Genomic DNA, 20,433 nt, shown 5'->3' with positions numbered 1-20,433 from the left:
AGCCCCAGTCAAGCTGGCACTGCTACTGGTCAACTTCTTCCTCCCTGCTTAAGATAAGCATGCACTTGCCAGAGTGGTGCATGCTCTAGTTATCTCCCGCTTGGACTACTGCCATGCGCTCTATGTGGGGCTACCTTTGAAGGTGACCTGGAAACTGCAATTAATCCAGGATGCAGCAGCTAGACTGGTGACTGGGAGCGGCCGCCAAGACCACATAACACTGGTCCTGAGAGATCTGCATTGGCTCCTAGTACGTTTCCGAGCACAATTCAAAGTGTTGGTGCTGACCTTTAAAGCCCTAAATGGCCTCGGTCCAGTATACCTGAAGGAGCATCTCCACCCCTGTCTTTCTGCCCGGACACTGAGATCCAGTGCCGAGGGCCTTCTGGCGGTTCCCTCATTGCGAGAAGTGAGATTACAGGGAGCCAGACAGAGGGCCTTCTAGGTAGTGGCACCTGCCCTGTGGAACGCCCTCCCTTCAGATGTGAAGGGAATAAGTAGCTATCTTATCTTTAAAAGACATCTGAAGGCAGCCCTGTTTAGGGAAGTTTTTAATATTTAATGCTGTATTGTTTTTAACACTTGATTGGAAGCCGCCCAGAGTGGCTGGGGAAACTCAGCCAGATGGGTGGGGTATAAATAATAAATTATTATTATTATTATTATTATTATTATTATTATTATTATTATTAAGAGTGAGCCAGGTTAAGGCAGTAGTGGCAGATCTCCAGGCTGACCAGCCACCAGTTCTGGCCTCCTTCTTGCAGTCCTCCTGCTTCTGGGCTGACTCTTCATCCCGCTTGCCTTCATCAATGGCATGAGGTGGAAAGGGGGAAGGTCTAAGGTGTTAGTGGATTGTGGGGTTTGGTGAGATGGTGAGGGAATAGGTTGGGTTGGTGAGCAAAGGGATTAGTGGAGGAGTAGTGCTTGTTTCCCCAATAAACAGGATAGAAGCTGCAATGGACATAATTATATAAGAGCATAAATTACCCACCCCCATTATACAAAGCTGTAGGAAACAAACTTCCCCATCAGGCCTAGCAATCCAAATAAACAACAGCAGGGGGAGGATGTTAACTCTCACACCCTTAAAACTGTCACTGCTTAATAAAACTGCCAAAAAGTTTCTGAAGAACTGCTGAAGGCACCAGGAGACCTTCTCTGGGTAGAGTCCTCTATCGACAGCCAGGAGTGGGTGGTGCACCATCCTCTTCGCTTCTGGTGGAGGAGGGGGGAACTGAGGAGGGCCTTCAGAGATGAACTCAAAGCCTGAATAGACTCATATGGGAAAAGCAGACTTCAGGTATCGGGTTCCAAGGCACAGAAGGATTCATAGGTTAATATCTTGACTTGGTCTGGATAAAGACTGGCAGAAGTGAAAACGAACAAGGACCTACATGATTTGTTCTGAATGTCTGGAACCCTGTTAGTAACCTCGCTACTGAATTCTGCAGCTGCTGAAGTTGGCATCCTGCCTTCAAGGGAAGCCCCATGTGCAATGCATTGCAACAACCTCTTAATAATTGTACTCTTGCCTCCTCTCTCCACCAATGGGTACATAGCGACACTCTGCCTCTGAACCAGGAAATTCTGCTTAGCTGGCAGTAGTCAATAGCGAGCTGTAGACCTAATTCCGCGAGTTAGTCTCATCCCCTTCTAAAGCCCTTTCCACTTTTTCTGATAATTCACTCTATACATTAACTATGTCTTGTGGAGTACCACTTCCTTTTGCTGGTCATATATTTACTGCCCATCAGTGCAATTGGATGACTTTGAGTTCTAGTGCCATTGATGATATAAGTATGCAAGTACTTATCTCTCATCACTTTTTCCACTCCTTTCGGCTTTCCCCTGCCTTTATTTTCCCGAACTCAGAACAGATGCTGTCGCACACCCTCTAGATCAGTGGTTCTCAACTTGTGGGTCCCCAGATGTTGCTGGACTACAACTCCCATCATCCCTGAGCTCTGGCCTTGCTAGCTAGGGGTGATGGGAGTTGTAGTTCAACAACATCTGGGGACCCACAGGTTGAGAAAGGCTGCCTAGATGCTTCAACCCCTTGATCATTTTGATTTTCCTTTCCTAAACCTTTTCCAGCTCTGTGGTCCTTTTTTTTTTTTTTTTGTGGCCAGAACTCTCCCCAGTATTCCAAAGGCAGCCACATCATACATTTTATAGAAAGCCACTGGGGTGTTGGCAGTTTTATCTTCAGTCCATTTCCTGATAGCCCCACAGTGGAATTTGCTTCTCTTGGTTCCACTGCTGCACTGTGAGTTGAGTCGATTGCTTCATTGTGGTATTCACCATGACCGCAAGTGATTTTTCCTGGTGAGTTATTGCCAGGAAACCATCATTATGGTTAGGATATCTTAGGACTGCCTGTTTTAAATAGTGCAGCGACAGTGTGTGTAAAAGGACTGCAGCGGCAATGCCACATACAGGCCCGTTAAAATATATCGCTATGTTCCTGCTAGATCTAGAGGTCCACTTTTTATTTTATTTTTTGGTTAGAGCCTGTATTCTCCTGAAGCCTTATTGTTTAAAGGCACTGCGCAGGATTCCTCCTTGCCTGCAATTGGAGTCCTGGGAAGATAAGTAGCCCACATTGTACCATAGTCATTTGTCTGCTGTGTGCTGAATGGAAGGAAAAAGCTATTTGCATAGCTGGCTTCCCAGGTGTGAACAACAGCTTGCAGGGTCTTGTGTTTTTTAGGTAAATTGTTGGTTGACCTTGCTGTTGGCACCTGGGTAGATCTTTATTAAAAGAGTTGTGGTTCTAAAGACACCACCAAGCCATGCCTTCTGACTTTGTATCTTAATGGATGTCCCATTGTACTGCAGACTTTTTCTTTATAGCCAGCCAGGTTTCCAACTATGCCTGCTTAATATTTTCTTTTCCGCCTTCCATGTGCACAGTTTATTTTGTAGTTTCATTTATTTAACAAAATTTCGATACCGCCGTACCTTGGAAGTCGAACGGAATCCGTTCCGGAAATCCGTTTGACTTCCAAAACGTTCAGAAATCAAATCACGGCTTCTGATTGGCTGCAGGAAGCTCCTGCGGCCAATCAGAAGTTGTGGAAGCCTCGTCGGACTTTTGGGTTCCAAAAGCACGTTTGCAAACCGGAACAATCCCATCTGGGTTTGCAGCCTTTTAGAGCCAAAACGTCTGAGTTTTAGGGCATTCGGGATCCAAGGTACAACTGTACTGCTTACTAGAGCAACATATTTCTGTGTGGTTTCCGATAAAATTTTCTGGACTAGCTGCTGGCTGCTGTTTTGGTGGAGCCCAGAAGTGCTATATATGGGATCTACTCACTTTGAGTCTCTCTGCCCAGCAGCACAGACCATCTTCAGAGAATCTGCTTACATTTTGTCACTCCTCTCTCACAGAACTTTTGAAAGCTTCCTTAGCTTAATATTTAGCTATTTTATTTATTTAAATATTTATAATACTCACTTTAATAAAGTATATCAAGGTGGCATACAGCATACAAAATAAGAAAACCAGTCCCCATTGAGATTTATCTTCTCTTCCCCCACCCCCCTCAATCCGCACTCATTAATTCAGGTCTCTCCTGAAGGAGGGTTAGCATTAGGCAATCGAATTATGGAATAACCATTCACCTGGATATGTTTTTGACACAGGCAGAGCTGAAAACAGAGCCACTCACTTGCTGATGCTTGTGACGGATTCAAAGAATTATCCCAAGTGAGTGTCACTTAGTGCCTGCCCTTTTCCAAGAGAGCTTCATGTTGTACTCATCCTTCTTATAAATTTGCAAGTTCACATTACTCTAGGAAATGCCACAGCGGCAGGAAACTATTAATCTTATCAAGCATCACAGAGTAGAAACTGATTGAGAAGATTGGATGTCTTTGCCGTATCTTGGCTACAGCCTGAGGTTGAGTGTGAGTGTGGCCAGCACACAACTAGCTGTTCCTTCCTCAGAAGGGAGTGAGCACAAGACATTAAGGAAAAAAGCTGCTGTGTTCTGATGGCATTTTATGATGAAATAACTGCTTCACACCAAAGGCTTCTTTTGCTGTTCTGTTTCTGTGTCTTATTTTAAAGCCATCGTTTTCAAGACTGTAGCTTTGCTCACTGATCAGTTTATATATATATATAATTATTAAATAGCTCAAAGGGCTTTAAATATCCGAGAGTGATATTAATTAGTTGACTCTCCAGTCACTAAGGCTTGTCAGAGCTCAGTTTGAAGTTCAGCTTGGAGAAATTTGGCAAACAAAATAATACCAGAGTTCCAGACCCATAATTACCCATCAAGTGAATGTGACAAAAGCATACGCCCCCCCCCCCAAATATCTAAAATGAGGATCAAGCACTTGGGGGAGGGCACTTCTCAAACAACTTTTTGAAGATGATCCTTCTGGCGATCCTTTGGTGATATGGATTGTCTTGAAAGTGGGCATGTGTTTTAGCCCATGCAGAGTGAAAGCAATTGGTAACCCTGTTTCCCAGGATCACAGATACGACTGAGGTATTGCCCTTCCTCTCGGTTGGCTTTGTTTGCCTGAGTAGCACTGCCTTGTAGCAAAATCTGATACACTCCTAAGTGCCATTATGGTATCTCATTCCAGTTGGCTGGAGCCCTCTATGTGATTAAACAAGAAAGAAAAAGGCACAGAAGTTTGAAGGGGGAAATGGTGCTGAAATAGCAGCGGCAGAGAATGGGGAAATGGTGGGGTCAAAAGCCCAGAATGTTAAGGGATTATGTAGGAAATTTTTTGGCCTTTCGATACCTCAGTTTTTGGCCCAAAAATGAATTGGGCAAACATTTGGCATGTCCCGTATAATTTGTTTTCAAAGGCTCTTAAATCTAATTACAGAGTAATCGTGTCCATTGCAATTACGTCTGTGACATGGAATCGTTTCCAGTATAGAACCTCAAAATAGTACAAGATTCATGTGAGCATGTGTATATAGATGCACTAGCAGGTCTGGTGACACCCTAAGCAACCTGACCAGTGGTTAGGCATGATGGGAAATGGAGTCCAACAACACCTGAAGGGGACCAGGATTGGAAAAACGTGGTCCATGAGTTGGTGAGAGGCTGCTTTTCTCTGGAACATCATCTCTGCAGATCTGGAGGTACTTGTGGACTGCTTGATTCTTGGGTGCCACCTGGGGCTGGAAGTGCCTTTTCCCAACTACATGTGACAAACCAGTGGAATACTTTCCTGGCAGCAGAGATCTGACTACTATGATCTGCAACAACATCTGGGTTGAACTTCAGTGGTGTATTATCCGTGGAGCTGCTTCTGAAGAGAATTTGGAAACAAATGTTCTAGACTGTTGCTGTGAGATTGCAGACCTAGCACTAACTGAAGTCAACCCATCTCCCCTGCCCCCCAGAAATCACTGGTTTTATTTGTAATTTCTCAAGCTCAATCTATGTGCTCTCCAGTGCTTTAGAATATAACTCCCATCACCACTGACCATGGTGTCTGCAACTGAAGAGAGATGCAGTCGAAAACATCTGGAGGGCACCAGGTTGGGGAAGGCTAGCTTAGGCTCTGCTTATCCGAGGGACCCCTCTATGTTCTCTGTCACTTGCCTTGCACCTGAATTGAAATCAGTGGTTCTTTACCCAAAAGTCTTCTCTAGGGAACTATCTTCCTAGGTTTTTTGTTTGTTTAGTCATGTCTGACTCTTCGTGACCCCCTGGACCAGAGCACGCCAGGCACTCCTGTCTTCGACTGCCTCCCGCAGTTTGGTCAAACTCATGCTGGTAGCTTTGAGGACACTGTCCAACCATCTCGTCCTCTGTCGTCCCCTTCTCCTTGTGCCTTCCATTTTTCCCAGCATCAGGGTCTTTTCCAGGGAGTCTTCTCTTCTCATGAGGTGGCCAAAGTCTTGGAGCCTCAGCTTCACGATCTGTCCTTCCAGGGAGCACTCAGGGCTGATTTCCTTAAGAATGGAGGGGTTTGATCTTCTTGCAGTCCATGGGACCCTTCTTCCTAGGTAGGCTTGGCTAACTCCCTCTTCATTTTTAGGAGGGGTGCTATTATTTCTCAGGAGCACCTTAACTGTTGACTGCTATAAAATATAAAAAGCAACCACATCAAATACTTCTCTAAAACTCACGTGTGTTTTTTGAAAACTGCTAACGTATCTGAGTGTAGACGAATCTCTCCCTGCCCCAAATGGGGCCTGTGGGTTTAAGCTTTGAGCTTCCTGCAGTGGGAGAAGCAACTGGGGACCCTCTCTTAAATCTCAAAAATTAGTTCCAATTTTTATGCACAAATCCTGAACACAATACCGCAAATGGGCTGGCATAAACAGTGTGGAGTTGTTGTATGTTGCTTATGTGTCCCCTGGATTCTTGGGCCTGCTTGATATTATTGACCATCATGAGAATGCGTCAGAAAAGAGACACGCTCACCTTTTTCAAAAGCCGAAACTTCTGTGCAACTTTTTTGTCAGGTCATGATCACGATGAGCCAGGCTGCCTTTCAAGCCCCACACTGACAGGTCGACCTCTCTGCAGTCCTTGTTGTCATTCCTTGGCATGATTGTCATTTGAGGGGCAGACTAGAGGTCATCCCACCAGAGCCACGGGGGCGCCGCTAGCTAGCCTCAGGAATGCTCCCTACAAATGTAGGATCAAAAGGGCAGCCACATGAAAATTGCTGCTTGCTCTTATATTTTTTTATGAATTATCACCCAGGGACCTGGATCATTAGCAAAATCCAAATGCTCTTCTGCAAGGACATTGCCCTGCTTGAGTCTACTCACTTGGGGCCACCTTTGCCAGAGAGCTGGGGAATTCTTCAGCTTTGCGGGATGCCTCTGTTATGGAAATATCCTTCCTCATTTACCTGTTTCGCTAAAACAATCTCTCTTGCATATGGCGATGCTTTTTAAAAGCCTTTGGTCTTTTTGGCACAGCTTCTGACTCTGATTCTTTTTCAGCAAAGACATGCTAGATCTATAGCCAAAAAGGGTCTGCAGGGGACGCCTCGCATTTGAGCAAGTTCAGTTATCTTTTTGACAGCATTCTTTCAGTGCTTGCCATCTGCCACTGAGAACGGAACTGGGAAATGGACACTAACTTGAGGTGTGTTTGCATCTCTTTTTCCAAGTATCAGTAGCTAACTCCTTAAGTCTCAGCAGTGGAGTGCTATTCAGGCTTGCATGCGCACTAACGTAATGCCGTTACACTTCACTCCAGAAAGAAGGGACGATGCTTTTTCGAAAGGGTTCTTGATCTTCCAGCAATAATATCTATTAGAAGTAATATCTATAGGCGGCAACCATTTTAGGCACGTCCAAATGACGTGTGATTGCTGGCGCGTGGGTCATAGCTGTCAACATCTCCCTTTTTAAAAGGGAAATTCCCTTATTCCGAATAGGATTCCTCGCAAGAAAGGGAAAAATTGACAGCTATGGCGTGGGTCCTTATGGACCCGGACGAGGGAAGAAGGTGGGCAGGGTGTGATTATGCACAGTCCACAAACACAGGGGCCAGGAACAGAACCACCATGCGAAATGGCCGTTGCCTGTACTACAAACTCTGAGATCATGGAGGCACTAAATACCAGCCCCATCATGTCAACCAAATTTATTAAACGTAGTTGCAAATGTTGGTGTGCCGTGGTAGCGTAGAATGATCTGTGACATTGCTAATGTGCTTTTCGGTGCAGTTAACTCCTCTTTGACCCTAGATGGGCATTACTGCAGTTTCCGGGGTGCAAACTGAGGTTGCCAGTCTTCTTGAGTTCCTGGAAGCCAAGAGTCTCTATTTCTGTGCTTCTGTTGGCACAGGGATATGCTGCCCCATATCTTCAGCTTCTCTAAATCCAGCATCTCCAATGCAAGAAGAGGGAGTGTGAAGAGTCTACAGCCAGGGATATTCTCTGAATAGGAGTGTTAACAAATGCTCTGTTCCATTGACCCACTTCTCCAAGTGTGATTCCCACCTGTTACAAGAACTTTTTAATTTCTATCAAAAGAGCTCAGGAGTGTTACTAAGCTTTGAACGTGTAGGAGGAAAATGTGTGGAGAAATTCAGCTACATGATCAGATCCCTAATGTGTGACGCTTGTGAAATGGCACACTGCTAGTTAGACTTGGTTGCCCTCCTCCCTTTGTTTTCAAGTGAAATATGTGGAGAAAACAATGTTTTCTGAGTCTTGCTTTCTTTAAAGCTAGACATCTTTGCTCTGATCTCAACCTTCTTTTCTTTTTAGACCATAGGAAGCATCATTCTCATCTGTTGCAAAAATGTATGTAGGTTCGCTTTTAAACGTGTTCTGAAATTGCTATCTGGGAAATGATGTTAAAGAAAGTACAGAAGTGTAACAGCGAGGGGTAACCGGAAATGCCGAGGCCAAGATGTGATGAAACTTGCATTAATTCCATTGTGAGTTTGTTTAATTGCTGTTAGCAGCTAGTTGACAGCTCAGCTCCTGTGGACCAAGGAAAGGATGCCTTGAAGATGCTAAAGGGGGACAAACCCTAGTCATTCTGATGTGCAGGAAAAATGAAGGAAACACAAATTCCAGAAGAGCAGCTGTGTGTGTTTGTATCAACAAAATGATATAGCTGCTGTGTGCCTTGGAGACCAGCTGGTTTGCTGTGGCAAACTCTTGTCTGGGCAACCATGCACTGCACCAGGCGTGTGAAGAATAAAAGACCAAAACAACTTCTGAAAAAATGCTTTGAACAATCTAAAGGGAAACACAGAATGACTAAAAAACCAAGGAGTCTGTGTTGGTTGTGGCATTGGTAGTAGCTGGGGAATTGCCCCCTTTGAAGGAATGAATGCAAATTAGTTTGCCAGTAGCGCTCAGCATTAGAGGAGCTTTGCAGGCATTTCAGAATCGGGAGGAAACTCACTTAAATCCGTTTAGTTGAGATGATGAACTATTAATGGAAGACACAAACAGGCTTCAAGTTCCCTGTGCTTATTCCATTTCTGTCTTCACCACCCTCTTCCCAGGCCCCAAATAAATATCAACCAGAACTTAACAGAAAGGTAGCTGTGAGGTCAGGAGAGGAACATGCCAAAGAATATCCAGCTTATTGGAAGTTCTGAGCCCAAAATGCGCACTGAGAGATGAAGGGAGCAGATGGAACCATTAGATGACATTGGGAAGCAAATAGCGCTTTTCAGTTGGAGTGGAGCAGCGAAAACCTGACAAAATCAGCAAGACGAAATGGTAAAGGCAAAAGTGTCAGCCCTGGTGTTTGGGTGCTGTTCCCTGTCTTCTGCCCTCCCAGACAGATCTTCTGTCTTCCTTACATCTTAAGCTACATTCACACAAACAGTTGTTTTTGAGCTGTTCTGTTCAGGCTGAGAAAAACAAAACAAAAGCAAAAGTATGGGGCTCAGTGAAGAGGAATATGAACAATTAGATGCAAATATTACCAAAATCTTATTCTGTTCTTTTCTGAACACCTCTGTCTAAATACTTTTTCTCCTCTAAAGGAGAACTGTAATTTGTGAATTTTTGTTCTCTCTCTCTTCGTCAATGAATCACTCTCCATGAAACTTCCCAAAAGCAGTGAGCAGGTTAACAGCTCCAAATCCAATACGGATCCACACTGGGGCAAGCATCTCCTCTTAAAAGGCTTGTTTATAAAAAAGGTATTACATAGGCTCCGAAAACACAGTAGAGATAAGGCTTGTCAGATATGCAACAAGAGGGCGTTGCAAGTGGGGAGGTGCCACCACCTAGAAGACCCATTTCCTGTTGGTCTGAAACAGATGGGATGGGATCTCCAGGAGACCATCTCTTTCTGAGTGCTGTGATTGGTTGGGTATCAAAGGGGTGTGTCTAGGGAGCAAGGTGTTAGGATATTTCCGTTCCTCCTTAAAAAGGGAACAGGCTGTTGTGTGTTACAAGACTGCGTACTTCCTGCTCACAGGGAGCTTCCGTTTTGTATACAGCTTTTGTTTCTGGCTGTTTCCTTGACATGGATGCAAGCAGTCATGTTTTTCCTTTGTTCTGACCAACGTTGAATAAAGCTGTAAATATGCTCTTCTGGGTGAATCTTCCGTTGTGGAAACTCTGCAGAAAGGGCGTGCGTAAGTCTTGGAATGTGTCTGAGGCTTGTGTTGCTAATTGACTGATGCTGTTCTACAGGAGACCGAGAGATCATCTGGAGATGACGTGTAGGCTGCCTGATGCCTTTGTCTCCCTGGCAGTATCCCAACATAAGGTCCCTCCTAGTTGGGGTGAAAGTGGGGAATTTTTTTAAGCGGGCATTGGAAAGAATGCCCACTCAGCGGGTGCAGAATGCCGCGGTGAGACTCCTTATGGGGTCTTCGCCACAGGATCACATTCACCTGGTGCTATACCAGCTGCATTGGCTCCCAGTGGAGTACAGGATCATGTGTAAGGTGCTGGTTTTAACCTTTAAAGCCCTATACGGCCTAGGACCCTCATACCTATGGGACCGCCTCTCCTGGTATGCCCCACGGAGGACCTTACCGTCTGCAAATAATAACATCTTGGAGATCCCAGGCCTTAGAGAGATTAGGCTGGCCTCGACCAGAGCCCAGGGCCTTTTCGGCTGTGGCCCCAATCTGGTGGAATGCTCTGCCACAAGAGATCAGGGCCCTGCAGGATTTGACATCTTTCCGCAGGGCCTGCAAGACTGAGTTGTTCCGCCAGGTCTTTGGTCAGGGCTCAGCCTGACTCCCCTTCTCTCTTTGTATAAGAACTAGTATGAAAGAAACCTCCCAGCATTCTCACAGGCCCATATAAGAACAGCGTAAACAGTTGGGCCTGTTCCCAACTCTAATCCTGCAGAAAGCCATCTAATTAGATTTTAATTTGATCCTGACTTGTTTTTAGGAGGTAATTTAATTATTGTTTGATTTTATACCAAGGTTATATATTTGATGTTAGCTGCCCTGAGCCTGGTTTCAGCCGGGGAGGATGGGATACAAATAATAGTTGTTGTTGTTGTTGTTGTTGTTGTTGTTGTTAAAGGTAAAGGTACCCCTGCCCGTACGGGCCAGTCTTGACAGACTCTAGGGTTGTGCGCCCATCTCACTCAAGAGGCCGGGAGCCAGCGCTGTCCGCAGACACTTCCAGGTCACGTGGCCAGCGTGACAAGCTGCATCTGGCGAGCCAGCGCAGCACACGGAAACGCCGTTTACCTTCCCGCCAGTAAGCGGTCCCTATTTATCTACTTGCACCCGGGGGTGCTTTCGAACTGCTAGGTTGGCAGGCGCTGGGACCGAGCAACGGGAGCGCACCCCGCCGCGGGGATTCGAACCGCCGACCTTTCGATCGGCAAGCCCTAGGCGCTGAGGCTTTTACCCACAGCGCCACCCGCGTCCCTGTTGTTGTTGTTATTATATTAATGAAGGTGCTTGCTTGCTTTCAATAGGTAGGGAGTTCCAAAGTGCAGATGCTGCCACACGCAGGCTGAGACCCTACCTGCCCGCGGACTGTCTCGCCAGAGTGGTGCATGCTCTAGTTATCTCCCGCTTGGACTACTGCAATGCGCTCTACATGGGGCTACCTTTGAAGGTGACTCGGAAACTACAGCTAATCCAGAATGCGGCAGCTAGACTGGTGACTGGGGGCGGCCGCCGAGACCACATAACACCGGTCTTGAAAGACCTACATTGGCTCCCAGTACGTTTCCGAGCACAATTCAAAGTGTTGGTGTTGACCTTTAAAGCCCTAAATGGCCTCGGCCCAGTATACCTGAAGGAGCGTCTCCACCCCCATCGTTCTGCCCGGACGCTGAGGTCCAGCGCCGAGGGCCTTCTGGCGGTTCCCTCATTGCGAGAAGCAAAGCTACAGGGAACCAGGCAGAGGGCCTTTTTGGTAGTGGCGCCTGCCCTGTGGAATGCCCTCCCATCAGATGTCAAAACGATAAACAACTACCTGACATTCAGAAGACATCTTAAGGCAGCCCTGTTCAGGGAAGTTTTTAATGTATGATATTTTATTGGGGTTTTTGGTTTCTATGGAAGCCGCCCAGAGTGGCTGGGGAAACCCAGCCAGATGGGCGGGGTACAAATAATAAATTATCATTATTATTATTATTATTGAGTTTTTACAAATGTGGAACGGGTATTATGTGTGTTTGCAGGTGGGATACCTGGTGTCTCCATTTTAAGAAAGGAGCCTGAGTTGAATGAAAAGAATTCTGCCGGAAAGATGTGGTGCTTCCATTTATAGAGGAGACCGTACCCTGACTTAATGGTCTGATCTGCTCCAAGGTGTTGTTGTTGTTGTTTAGTCGTTTAGTCGTGTCCGACTCTTTGTGACCCCATGGACCAAAGCACACCAGGCACTCCTGTCTTCCACTGCCTCCCGCAGTTTGGTCAAACTCATGCTGGTAGCTTCGAGAACACTGTCCAACCATCTCGTCCTCTGTCGTCCCCTTCTCCTTGCGCCCTCCATCTTTCCCAACATCAGGGTCTTTGCCAGGGAGTCTTCTCTTCTCATGAGGTGGCCAAAGTCTTGGAGCCTCAGCTTCAGGATCTGTCCTTCCAGTGAGCACTCAGGGCTGACTTCCTTCAGAATGGATCTGTTTGATCTTCTTGTAGTCCATGGGACTCTCAAGAGTCTCCCCCAGCACCAGAATTCAGAAGCATCAATTCTTCGGCGATCAGCCTTCTTGATGGTCCAGCTCTCCCTTCCATACATCACTACTGGGAAAACCAGAGCTTGAACTATACGGACCTTTGCTGGCAAGGTGATGTCTCTGCTTTTTAAGATGCTGCTCCAAGGTAGCTTTGTCTATATATTTGAGAAGATGGTGCATTGGCCCAAGCCTTATGAGCTATTTGCCTGTGGATGGGGACGCCAAACCTAGTGGCTTTCTGGCTTCAGGTAAAGTGGACTGTGACAGTCTGAGCACCTCCACCTTACGAGAAAGTTCATGAATTTAAAATATTGCAGCTCATGACTGAAGACATGTTGTGCACCTGTCTCCTTGAGAGCAAGGACTATAATTTTTCCCAAAACCTGTATTGTTTCTCAGAGAAGAAATGTTGGCATTTCCCCCCCTCCAGCAGGGGTGAAAGGGTCTAGCTTTTAAACAGCGTTCTGTGCTTTCTATCACTCTTTTGCTTCATTTTAAATTGGGCAAACCTTTCGGTGCAATTTATCCCAGATATACCCTTTTAAGATGCTTTTTGGTTTTTGGGGTTTTTGTTTTTTAAAGAAGAAGCTTGCAGCTAAAGACTTACGCATTTTAAATTCAGTGCTTGTAAGTGGCGATATGAAATCCCTAAGGCAGGCCGAAATAACTGATATTAAAACCTTGCAAATGTGTGTGTTTGCTGCATTCTGTTGTTTTTCTTATTCCGACGGCGGAGCAAAGCCTCTGCGGCTGATGGGCGGGAGGGGAACTGGGGTGGGGAGGTGCAGGTTAGGAAGGGGGGGGCGATGCAAACCTCCGGGGCCCATTAGACTTAACTTGTTTACTGCATTGATATCTATATGTTAAATGACAAGAGAGTTCAGATTATTGAATAATTTAAAATTCAGCTCTAATTGGTGTCATATGACCTGGAAAAGGCCATGGATGACGCCAGGAGCATGCTGTGAAACGCTAATAAATAATTCATAAATGAGATCATTCATTTGCCTGGATGTCTTGTTAAATGCAGAAGTTTGTAAGTAATAACGGATGATATAACACCTGTAAGTATTTAGTTCATATGCTGGAAGGTAATCTACCTTGATGATCTTCTAGCAGAAAGCTGCCAGAGTGTGTGAGTTAATTGCGCTGGGGAGAATGCACTCCATTTATTCGGGATGGGGCTTTGGCAAAGATTAGCTTGCAGCTGTTGCATTTTGCATTCCCGATCAGCCAGCCGACGGCTCGGCGCTCGCAGGCCCCCGGACTTAGCGATGCAGCCCGCCGTTCGCCTGCCCTTCTTTTGCGTGAACTCCAAATGCACTGGGAAATGGCGGCAACCTGATCTGCTCACAAATAGTATTGTTTCTGAAATATTTATCTAGGTCTTGCACCGCCGAGCCCTCTGTAAAACAAAGGGCAGGAGTGGTGGGGAGGTGAAATTGAAGTCAGAGCCGCTCTGTTATTTTTTTATTTATTTCCGTCGTCGTTGCATGTTGATAAAGCCGGCAGCACGCTGAATTCTAATTTCTGCACCAAGCACTGTCAAGGGAATGTTTTTGTTGTGCGAGAGAGGTCTATGCCATGGCTGACAGGAAAGGCAAAATATCAGCGGTCTGGTTTTCCGTGTGGCACTTGAGGTTGGTATCGCTGCATGCGCATCATTTTGCTCTCAGAGAGGCAGCCCTCCTTTCGTTTTGCCTCTCCCGAGGCAACATACCGTATATACTCGCGTATAAGCCGACCCGAATATAAGCCGAGGCACCTAATTTTAGCACAAAAATCTGGGAAAACTTATTGACTCGAGGATAAGCCAGTTCACCACACCAGAAACCTGGTGGTGGCGGCAGCGGCGGAGGAAGAACAAGCAGCCCTTTTGGGCTGCTTTCAGGCCACTCGTTCCTCCGCCACCGCCTCTGCCGCTTGCAAGAGCAGGCATAGGAGCCGTGGTTGTGAGAGATGCAGCGCAGCGCAGCGTCTCTCCCAACCGCAGCTCCTGTGCCTGCCCTTGCGAGAGACGGGCAGCGGTGGTGGGACCAGCAGCGAGAAAGGGCTCCTTTCAGGCCACTCATCCCTCTGCTGCCCGCCTCACTCAAGTATAAGCCGATTTGAAGAGGGATGAGTGTAGTAATTCTTAGGCAGGAGTTTGTTTCCTAAGACATAAGTTGGCCCCTGCATCTTTCAAGTGTTGTCTCACCCTTAAAGGCACCTTCCCATATATGTGGTGGGAGTGTCCATTGTTTTTAAGATTTCTGAGCCTGATTTTTTCCACTGTCACCTTGTACCCAATTCAATGTTAGCCTTGTTGTTGATGGGAAACGGTATCAATCCAAATGTCAAGCGTAAAGAATTGATCGTCTTTCTTATGTGAACAGCGAGACAAATAGTTGCTTCCCATTGGGAAAAAGCACCTCCTCACACCACGGAAACTGGGACCCAATATGTGTGGATATAGCACCTACAAGAAATATGATTTTATCTCCATATGGTCTCAATTTATATTGTTTATTAATAATAGTACAGTAATCTCTCCCCCACCCCTCTCCGTTACAGCAGCCACTGTGGGGAAACCATTTTAATGCTTTAGTTTGATGTATACCCTGTGGATATGAACTAAAATTGTAATATAAAAGATTCTCCAAGTCTGTTTTGATGCCGTGTGGATGTTTGCATGCAAGACTTAACATTCGTCTTGGAAGACAACCCTTTGTGTTTGATAACTGTTTTAAAATTTTTCAATAAAGTTTGTAAAAAAACAACAATAACCTAAGTTGAAAATCGTTCTCCGTGCCACCTCAGAAGCCATTTTGAAAACGGGTGTCTTGCACCCTTGGGCCTCTCTTGGAAATATCCTTAGCATAGGAGGTTAAAGCAATTAATGACAGCGTATTGCTCTTACAAGAATTATTTTAAAGCAGAAAGCAGGCACCCGTCACATAAGCTGCGGATTCTGCTTTGGCAGAGATTCGTTCTCCGTTGCCGTAAGAGATTCCTTGTAAGCCACACGTCTTCACTCCTGCCGATTATCGCTCTGTGCTAAACGAGAACAATGCGCCGTTGTTACTATTACCTTCTCATTGTCTCTCCCCCCCTTGCCTTTCTTTTTTGTATGGCACACTTGAAATACAGCAATCATCATCATACATCATTCATGAGCAACAATGGCACTTTATCTCCTGCTAAGAAAATAGGCAACTAACCTTTTTACATGGTTATCTGCCTTATTTATCTTGGGGTATTAATATCGGCAATCTCTGTCCCATCTAGGTGCTTTGTAATGATTAATCTTAGACTTTTTTTTTTGTAATGGAGATTTCAGTAAAAGATTGGGCAATAAAAGGAATGAGTCTGAATGCCAGATATCTTTCACTTAAGTTTTAATTCTGCATATTCTTCTAAGTAAATTCTTTCCTAATAACTCTTTCAACAAAAAGATTGGCATAACTATCTTGATAGCTTAACAGCAGCCTGTTGCACAGTGTCAGAAATGCACCTGGCAATGAGGGGTAACAAGAATGCTTCCCTTGGAGATTAGGATAAAGGCAGGCAAGCCTAGCTTAGATTTTGAATAGTGCTTGAGAAATAAGTAATAGTTTCTTCTTGACTTTCTCCGACTCTTGCCAAAACATGGAGTTTGGACCGAGTGCCTGGCTACATGTTGTAGCACAGGAGCTGCACTTAATAGGAGCTTCTTGCCATTTTCGACTTCTTGGCAAAACACCCCGGAGAGAGCCAGAGCTGCGTGGTGGGACAAACACGCTGTGCACAGAGTGCACCATGTTCAATCTCCGTTCAAGTCAAGGATCTCCAATTCACAGCAAGTGAACATAAAGGCCTCTGCTAGGAATCCTGGAGTACCAGTCAGAGCAGACAATGCGGGACTAGTTACAGTGGTACATCAGGTTACAGACGCTTCAGGTTACATATGCTTCAGGTTACAGACTCTGCTAACCCAGAAATAGTACCTCGGGTTAAGAACTTTGCTTCAGGATGAGAACAGAAATCGTGCTCCGGTGGTGCATCGGCAGCGGGAGGCCCCATTAGCTAAAGTGGTGCATCAGGTTAAGAACAGTTTCAAGTTAAGAACGGACCTCCTGAACGAATTAAGTACTTAACCCAAGGTACCACTGTATATATAACAAAGGTAAAGGACCTCTGAACGGGTCAAGTCCAGTCAAAGGTGACTATGGGGTTGCGGCGCTCATCTCGTTTTCAGGCCAAGGGAGCCGGAGTTTGTCCACAGACAGCTTTCCAGGTCATGTGGCCAGCAATGACTAAACAACTTCTGGCGCAACAGAACACCGTGACAGAAACTGCTTTCAAACTGCTAGGTTGGCAGGAGCTCGGATAGAGCAACAGGAGCTCACCCCGTCGTAGGGATTCGAACCGCCAACTTTCTGATTGGCAAGCCCAAGAGGCTCAGTGGTTTAGACCACAGCGCCCAATGCTGAGCCAAACCACGCCTTTAGCATGAAAGAGAAAACAGTGTTCCTCCTCCTGTGGTCTCCCTGCTGCTGTGAACCAAGCCATGGTTTGACTTAGCTATGAGTTTGAACCCAGACTCATGGTTTGTCTCACCCCAGGCAAACCCTGAGTAGTAAGCCATAAAACAAGCCTAGGCTACAGATGGAGACTGGAATGGGCCCATGTTCAAAACCACCTTCATCCATAAAAACCCTGGTGATCTATCTCCCACGGTTATTGGGGGGTGGCGGAGATAGAAACCTATGTCCTGAGCTCATTGAACAAAGGAAATGCTACAAATCTCAGGCCCACCTCTTTCCATATGAACCTACCCAGACTCTGAAATCATCTGAGGCCCTTCTCTGTGTGCCTCCTGCATGTGAGGTCCAGAGGGTGGCAACATAAGAACAGGCCTTCTCTGTGGTGGCACCCCATTTGTGGAAAGAACCAGGGAGGTTCTCTTGGCACCTTCATTGTATTCTTTTAGATGCTGGGCGAAAATGTTCATCTTCAACCAGGCCTTTGACTGATTAATGTCCTACAGCCGTTTAAAGGTGGGAAGGGGGTGTTATTGTTTTGCTGTTTTGTTTTACTTATTTTTGTCCTGTATTTTATTCTGTGAACCGCCCTGAGATCTTACGATGAAGGGGGTACATTCCCCTGAGGAAGTGTAATCCTTGAGCATTATGGGAAATGTTCTTTGCCTCTAGGTAGCTGATAATTCAGGCCATGTGGGTCAACCAGGTTCAGTGGCTGGCCATGGTTTCGGACAGGGAGTCATTCCCAGCCCTTCCCCTTCCGAGAACATTCCATTTGGGTGTGTTTGTTGCTATAAGTTGTGATAGAGAAGGGGCTGTCAGGCTGTTGTTACACACAGTTTCAGAATGTTTTAAGGTTTCCCTGTCCATACACTCTCCATCAAAACATTCTTGCTGTCTTTGTAGACCTCGGATTCTGTGCTTAAACACACTTAAAGGTTGGGAAATTTCTTACACAAATCCAGTCTGAAACAGTTTTGGTCCAATATTGTTCCTGAAATAAATGCTCAGATTTAAAGAGCACTTTGAGCATCTATTGCAAGCATTGGGGATGCAGTTGTTTAACTTCAGTGAACTATGGTGCAAGAGTGCTCTGTGGTACATATTGGGATTTTTAGTGCCCGTTAACATACATGAACTATGGGCCCAGTCGGGTCGCCTCCGCTCCCCACATTTTGGATTGGGTCAACAAATGCAAATTAACGTGTCTTTCTAGCTCCGGAGTTTTATCAGTCTCTCATCACCAGCCCAACTTAATTGGAAAAAGAAATCACTTATGTGGTAGGATTTAAACGTGTTTTGTAGTTGAATGACAGCTTTTGATGTAGAACCGTATTTTACAGGAAGTGGTCTAGTTCTTTATCAGTGTTTCTGTAAGGATATTTCAAAAACTCTCATCAAATTTCCAACAGTAAGTAATATCCCATTCAGCGCAAGGTGAAATGTTTTACATCAAATCCCCTGCTGTGTAATGGCCAATCAGACAGTATTTATAGTGGCTGAATGGATTTCTTGGCTCTGTATTCAAAATTAAACATTTTCAGACATTAACATTTAATGCTTTTTTGCCACACTTCAAGTTGATTTTATGTAACCCTAGATACTCACAACTCCTTGATAGGCTGAAGTACCTTGTTTATACCCCAAATCCTGCAGGCAGTGGTTTTTATATTTATTGTACCTGTGTAGACGGAATTAAATTGCAGATTTGATAGCATATTCCTCTCTTCCACTTGAAACCCATTTTCTGTTGAGTTGCGTTAGGTGTCGATCATCAAACCGCTGCAAGTTTACTGGTGCTGGTAGAAGTTTTCAACGCTGTGAGCCAGCGATGAGAACTAGAATAGAAACAATTAAACATATTTTAAATTGAATTAAAAAAAGATTAAAGTGGGTTGGTTTCTGTTTTTGCCTTTCTCTTGTAGATGTCCAACCACAGAAGCCTTTGTCAACCTCTGTCATCTTCGGAACTGGATGGATCCTACCTTAGCCTTGCCCGATCACAGGCCTTATACAAGAACAACAGAATGGCACGTGGAAGTCCTACCCACATGCCTGTGTCTCAGCCTTGCAGGAACAGTCATGCTCATCGAGCTGCAGCCCAGGGTCATCGGCAAGAAGATCGGAACGAGTTCATGCTGGGCGATGGGTTGCATGGTAAGTGCAACAACGTGGTCTCGCCAACGAGGCAAAAGTCGCCTCCCCACAAGAAAGTAACTCCTGCCGCGGAGCAGAGGAGAAACAGCTGTCCCCTTCAGACTTGCTCTTTCCACCAGAAACCGGGTAGCTCGGATCACGGCTCTTTCCAAGAGGGCTGCCACCTTCCAAAAATGCACTCCGGGCCACATTGTGAATCCTTTGCGTGTTGCTCGTGCCCGTCGCATACTCCTGGACTGAACGGCAGCACGGACCTGAGACCACAAGAAATGGAGCGTGGTAAAAGGTTGTCGGAAGAAAGGAGAAAGCAGCTGCTGCTCCAGAAGATGGAGCTGGAAATCGAGAAGGAACGCCTTCAGAATCTGTTAGCTAAGCAGGAGGCAAAACTGCTGCTTCAGCAACAGCAGCTCCACCAATCCAGGCTTGACTACAATCGGTGAGTTTGGGGAGGAGTGTCGGAAATGGGGCTTCTGCTTGAGTTCTGTCGGGGTTTATGGAAGGTGGGTGGGTCTGTTGACATCTTTCTTAGGCCGATATCTGGTGCTGGGTTAGATGAGCGTTTCTTAAACTCCTCTTCAGGCCACAGAAGAACTCATAAAACACAACAAGCTTTCTAATTTACCAAAAGACATTAGTTCCACAAATATGTGTGATCTGCCTTAATCATCTGCGGCGTCATGGGAACAATTTGGTTAAAGCTACATTGCAAATGGCTCAGATACTGTGGTAGTTTAGCATTTGCAATGATGGCATCGAGGAATACGATGCACTGCGAGCCTCTTCGAGATTCTGAGCTCCATCAGGCTCGTTCTGCGTGGGGGATTAATGCTGCTGATCTAAAAAGAGGATATTGCTGTCCTTCAGTGAACTCCCACTCTCTGGTGCCCATAAGCAAACATCCTATGCCCAACTGCAAGGTCTCAGAGAGTTGCTTCAGCCATTTAAGGCAGACTTTAGCAGTTGCTTCCTTCCATTTGCCCCATCACTACTATTAAGCATGAAAATAGATTGAAGACAGTTCAAAGCTCGAAGCTGGGAGTTGTACTGGGGAAGCATAGAAGCGATCCGGGTGTGCAAGTAGAGATCAATTGAGAAGGGTGGGTGGGTGACTTCTAGGTGCCCCGTAGAGAGCAGGAGTAGACAACTGACTTGTGGATTGAACTTCACACCATGTACCCAGCTGGCTTTGACCTG

The 20,433-nt window shown here is 45.7% G+C and overlaps 1 protein-coding gene across 9 annotated transcripts in view; it reads left to right on the top strand.

Moving 5' to 3' along the window:
- The window catches only part of LOC114590158 (protein hinderin-like), a 224,082-nt gene that overhangs the window by 137,588 nt on the left and 66,061 nt on the right, over positions 1-20,433 (top strand). For all 9 annotated transcript variants that reach the window (XM_028748976.2, XM_077936544.1, XM_077936541.1 and 6 more), the window contains one exon: positions 19,008-19,675. In XM_028748976.2, coding sequence (XP_028604809.2) covers positions 19,008-19,675 — 668 coding nt within the window. The remainder of the gene's footprint in view (positions 1-19,007; positions 19,676-20,433) is intronic.

The sequence above is a fragment of the Podarcis muralis genome, chromosome 11, assembly GCF_964188315.1.
Source record: "Podarcis muralis chromosome 11, rPodMur119.hap1.1, whole genome shotgun sequence".
NCBI lineage: Eukaryota > Metazoa > Chordata > Lepidosauria > Squamata > Lacertidae > Podarcis > Podarcis muralis.
Note: the sequence above shows the minus strand (reverse complement) of the source record. Positions and strands in the feature narration are given on the sequence as shown.